Genomic DNA, 5929 nt, shown 5'->3' on the forward strand with positions numbered 1-5929 from the left:
TTATAGCATTGTAGTATAGTTTAAAGTCAGGAAACAAGTCAGGCACAGAAAGAGAAATACCACATGTTCTCACTTATTGGTGGGAGATAAAAATAAATAAATAAATTCACACACACACACAAAAACAAACCAGGGAGGAGAAGAAGACATAACAATTACAATTCCTTGAAGTCGACATGACAAGCATACAGAAAGGGCATTGTTGGGTGGGAGGGGGGAGAGGGAGGAGGGAGGGAGGTTTTGGTAATGGGCCACAATAATCAACCACATTGTATATCGACAAAATAAAATTTTTAAAAAATAAATAAAAAAAAATTTTAAAAACCCAAAAAACTACCCTTACCTGCTGCTTCCATAAAGGCTTTGTTTAGCCGAAAGGTCAGAAGGGGTTCTTTGAGGTTTCGAAGGAAGTCTTTTAAAAGGCTACAGATGGCATGGATATCATCCACTTTGCTGAGGAGGGGTACAGTTTTCACTCTGAGGAATTTCTCTTTCAGCTCTTTTACTGTCCGGTCACAGCCTGAGATCCTATACAGGCCTGTCTGTTATCAAGATGACACTCTTTTATTTAAGAACCTCCTAATTATTAACACAAATAACAAATTCACGTTCTCCTGAGGTTGACTCTTACCTCAGTCAGCCCTCTCTGCTCAATCTCATTTACACAGTGGACAACAATGGAGGGGATCATTGGAGAAGTCTGGGACACAAAATCTGCCAACATTCCCTGAAAAAAAAAAAAGAGTTTTAAATTATTACTTACACTATTTAGAACAAGAGATGAAAAGCACATGTAAAGAACACTTCTGGACTAATACTTAGCGGGGACATCATTTCTACTCTTAAATCCTATTCCTAGAACATATATTAAATCAGAGATTCTCAATTATTTCTCCTACTTCTACACCAGGAAGGACTGATTTATGGTCATATATACCATACTCTTGCATGAACAAGTAATAAGACCATTAGCTATAACTACCTCCTTTCTTCTACTCAAGGGCAGTGGAAAGCAAGCAGGAATTAGATTACAGATATGGCCTTTAATATAAACTAATTTATTACTCTAAAAAGAAAATCTTTTTTATACTTTAACTCTCAGTAAAAATAATTATTCAACACACCTCACAGTTGTTCACAACACAAACCTACCTGTAGGGGAGAACTCCATGGTTCTATATTAGAGTACAGAAAATGTATTAAAAAAATTTATATTCACAGATAAGAACTCTTAAGATTAGGGTCAAATAACACTTTATTTGCTGGGGGATTGGTAGCAGCATAGTCTTCTTAATGGATTTAATCATTTTTATTTTTTCTTTTCTTTCTTTTTTTTGGGTGGCTTGCTGATATGTGGTTCTGAACTCAGGGCCTTGTTGTTAGAAGGCTGCACTCTAACCAAGCTAACCAGCCAGCCCTTGATTTAATTGATTTTTAGAAATACAGCAATCTAATCTTGATAGACTAGTATGAAATATGAGTAACATAAGAAAAAGAATATTCACAGGGCCGGCCCGTGGCTCACTCGGTAGAGTGCGGTGCTAATAACACCAAGGCCCCGGGTTCGGATCCCACATAGGGATGGCCGGTTCGCTCACTGGCTGAGCGTGGTGCTGACAACACCAAGTCAAGGGTTAAGATCCCCTTACCGGTCATCTTTTAAAAAAAAAAAAAAGAAAAAGAAAAAGAATATTCACAGATGAAATTATATGATGGCTACAGATTTGTTCAAAATAATTTACTGGACAGGGTCAGAAGGAGGATATGTAATCATGGAAGTTGAGTTATAGGAACCATGGATTAATTATAATAATCTCTCTACTTTCGTATGTGTCTGGAATTTTCCAAAATAGGATAGGATGGGGAGTGTAGGGAAAATAAAGGAAGGAAGGGGAGGAAAGAGGAAGAAAAGAGAAAGGGGAGGGAAGGAAAGAGAAGTGAGGGGAGAGAATAGGAGTTTGGTTTAGAAGGGTTATTAAACAGACTAACAAACCCAGACAGAACTCTGCTACAAGTTAACATTTTACTATTTCTATTCATTATTCGTGTAAGGAAATATATTTGGCATCATTAATTTTAAAATAAAAACTGACATTAAAACTTTGAAAGGCTAAAGAAGCCATAACATAATGACTCCTACAAGTCATACCTCTCCGATCTTGACAGGTGTTCCTATAAGGGTTGGGATGCAGGGAAGGGGACAACGGTCCCGACACTCTGGATGAGAGACCACACGGCAGTCTCGACACTTCAGAGACAGCTTGCCAAATTTTATCCGCTTTCCACAAGGAACACAGGATTCAGGTTTGATAACCTGAGGATAAAACAGGGCAGAAGGAACATGAACTGGAATTAGAAAATTATTATCAACAAGCAACATTTATTAAACACTTAGTAAGTGCCAAACAACTTTCTAAGCCCTTTACACATACTTACTTGTGTAATTCTCACAATAATCCTATAAGGTACGTTTTATTTTCTCCATTTTAAGATAAGGAAACAGAAGCAAAAAGAAGTAACTTGCATAAGGTCATCTAGCTGAAGGTAGCAGTGTACAACAGTAGAAAGCACTCGGTGACAAGGAGTTGGAGAACCCGGATATTAAATCTGACACTATCATGTGGCTCAAACGAGTCAATTAACTCCTCTGAGCCTCAGTTAATTTGCTTGGGTTTTTATAAGGAAATCAAATGGTACGAAGTTAAAACATTTTGAAAATCTAAGATGGTATATTCAAGTATAAAATGTAAACATGTATCACTAAACAGTAAAAACAACTGCTTCTGAAAAGTTGCTTTTTTAAATTTAATGTCATTCACAGAATGGAAACCTTCTACAACCAGTAGTTACCCCTGGAAAATGAGATTGGAAAGAGGGAGGAAATTCAATGTTTAACTTTATAACATTAAAGTATTCAAATTTGTTCCTGGTATATATTACTTTCACCATTAAAAAATTAAATGTGTCCAAAGAAAAAGGAGCAATCACAGATTTACCGTCTTAGAGACAAAGTCATGCAGGCGCATCCCTCCGTTACTCTGTGGCGTGCCTGAATTGTCTGTCTCAGTTTTTGGCTCCAGCTGCTTGCTGCTCAGGGTGGAGTCACTATTCCAAGGTTGTAAAGTACCTAGAAACCAAGCAACTTTAAGCTTTGTGTCTTAAGTATTTTATTCATTCTGAATTTTAGCCCCAATTTTAATATAATTTATAGATAAACAGTAATCTGGGACAATAACCAGAAGTTAATGCCAACAGTGCTACAAAAAAACAGTTTCAAGAAACACTGAAGTTATGCACTAGTAGCACAGGCCAGGCTAGCAATCCAAAGGTAAAGCAAGACACCTCTGGTCCTCAGTAAGCAGTAGTAAGAAACTACTTAATACATCCAATCCCTACCTCAAGAGCGTTCTAAGAAACCAACTCTCCCAAATTGTACAAGTTGTTTTACACAGGCAATTCAGTCACAAACTCAATAGACCTGTTTTCCTTCGGCTCCTGGTCCAATATGGCACAGTCTCAATAGTGGACACAGCTTCAATGGGACCGCCATCATTGGGAACGGTCACTGTAGTTTTTGCAACTATGGATTCGTTCCCCTGCAACAAATGTAGTAATGAGGGAGGGATGAACATAAAGAATCTAACTTTACTTCCACAATAGGTATTTTAGAGTGGCTAAAAACTTTTTGAGTCTTGGTCAAGACTTAGGACCCAGCCCAAAACATTCTTGAGTTGAAATCTCATACTTTAGCATATAAATATAGATCACAAGGGTATAAGGCAAGCAACTAAGAATCAAACACAAAGCTGACAGCTGTTTAATTAATCAGAGTAATTCTTTTCATATGGATAAAGACCTTACTACAAAGAAAAACTCTCACCAAACGTCTCTCTCAAAATAACACTGCAATGTTGACTCGGAGGAGTTTTAATGCTCGGGGCCACTAATTGCTGGTGTGTTCAAGACCACATTTCTCTTGGTCTGACTATTCTTACCTGGTCTACTGTGGAGCCAATGGAACGAGTTTTCTTTACGGGTCCAGGGGGACCATCAACGAACTGTCGGCTATTAGAGCGCTAGAGAGAGGGCAAGACCAATAACATTAGTGCCAGATAGACCTGAAGCACAGAAGATAAAATTATTCCATCAGACAACATGGATACAAGTCCTAGCAACCAGGGCTACAGAAAACAAACTGCTCTCTCTTATTGCCCATTTCCACATGAAGAATATAAGTTGTACCAACACAAAAATGCCCTCAGTGCTCTAGGAAAAATGAGCAAGGTTTGAAGAAATTTAGATGACAGGACCAGAAGTAGAGCTGTAATCCTATCTAAGGACAGGAAGTTTTTGGAAACACATTAAGTACCCTGAATAAGAACACACAGATCTCTATATATCCCATTATACACACATTTCATCTGAAGCTTATATTAGAGCACAAAACTCCTGTGTAAAAATTCATATGACAGTTCGAAACAAACTGAAATATATCCTTTTCCACTATATGAATGAATGGAGATGCAGCCCAGACTGGTGAAATAGGACAGGATCCTGTCCCGAGTTACTGCCTCAAGGAATATCAATACCGTCTATACGGCATGAATTTATTTGTTATATGTGTTTAGCAATGGCTACAGCATGTGTTAGGAATGCAGTATCATGGCATAATCTCCAAAGAAAACTCTTTTGTTACTTTGTAAAAAAAGCTAAACAAATCATACATACCCTCTTTTCTCTCTTTTTCAGTTTGAAAGTCTTCACCAAAGAAGAATCCCAATCCTGTTGACAAATACACTGTATTAATTCTTTCTTTGGTTAAGCCTCTTCCAAACCCTGGGCAAACATACTTATAGAGAAGTTTAAAGGCTTGTTGAGTCAGACCACCTAACTTATAATTTGGGAAGAAGAGGAAGGGAAGGTCTCAAGTGTTATAGCTTTAGAGCTATAGTAAGTTAACATGCTTTCTTTCAAAAATTGAAGCTATTATAATAGAATCAGGAATCAATACCACAGAGGCAAGAAAAGGTTAAAGAATCAGCTTCTGTCGTGATTATTTCTGATGCCTGGACCTTTACTTCTGATTGTTTTTGTAATTAGTTTTAGAACTTACAGAATGTTAGTCACTATACTGATATGTTAGACGTGATTCTTGCTCTTAAGGGATTGCTATTGTCTAATCAGGTGTTCTGTACAATACTGCCACTTAAAAAGTTCTAGTTCAGGTTTTATATTTCTCAATCACCCCTCTTCCTTGGGCCCTAAAAAAGATGTTCACCACTGAAGAATTATTTATCTTTTACTGTGGTATGGTTTTAATTTACTTATTTTAACCATTTGCATTCATTTTAGTAGCTGCTTGTGCTACTGAATACTCCTGACCATTGCTCTGAATACAGAGTATCTAGCAAATAGCAGCTTAGCTAAATAAATTTAACTTCCACTCTTCATGGTCAAGTAACTTGGCTTCTGCTCGTTTGATTCAGTTTCAGTTACAACAGATATCATACCATAGGTCTAGCTCTAAAATCAGCTGATAATATGTTCTAGTTTTATTATATATACCAGACCTACTCTATATCATTCCTTATTTCAAAAAGGTGATGCCTAATATTTATATCTATAAACTGGCTATTTTCTCCCTAATCAAACAATGTATTTGGACAGAAAACTCCTAACCATGTAACAAGCAGTTGTCACTTGTTTAGCTGTATCAGAAAACCAACCACCATGGGCCGGCCCGGTGGCGCACTGGAGGGTGCGCCGCTTGGGAGTGCGGCAGCGCTCCCGCCGAGGGTTCGGATCCCATGTGGTGACCGGTTCCCGCTCACTGGCTGAGCGTGGTGCGGGCGCAACACTGAGGGTTGCGATCCCATTGCCGGTCAGTAAAAAAGACAAAAAGAAAAAAAAAAAAAAAAAAAAGAAAACC

General features: G+C 37.8%; 1 protein-coding gene across 2 annotated transcripts in view; it reads right to left on the reverse strand.

The window, feature by feature from the left end:
* RACGAP1 (Rac GTPase activating protein 1) overlaps positions 1–5929 on the reverse strand; it is a 39836-nt gene that overhangs the window by 15927 nt on the left and 17980 nt on the right. For both annotated transcript variants that reach the window (XM_008582974.1, XM_008582982.1), the window contains exons 6-12: positions 4729–4782; positions 3996–4076; positions 3479–3596; positions 2997–3127; positions 2150–2314; positions 632–727; positions 344–542 (exon numbers count right to left, since the gene is read on the reverse strand). In XM_008582974.1, coding sequence (XP_008581196.1) covers positions 344–542; positions 632–727; positions 2150–2314; positions 2997–3127; positions 3479–3596; positions 3996–4076; positions 4729–4782 — 844 coding nt within the window. The remainder of the gene's footprint in view (positions 1–343; positions 543–631; positions 728–2149; positions 2315–2996; positions 3128–3478; positions 3597–3995; positions 4077–4728; positions 4783–5929) is intronic.

Source organism: Galeopterus variegatus, unplaced genomic scaffold, assembly GCF_000696425.1.
Source record: "Galeopterus variegatus unplaced genomic scaffold, G_variegatus-3.0.2 Scaffold95, whole genome shotgun sequence".
In the NCBI taxonomy this organism is placed as follows: Eukaryota; Metazoa; Chordata; class Mammalia; order Dermoptera; family Cynocephalidae; genus Galeopterus; species Galeopterus variegatus.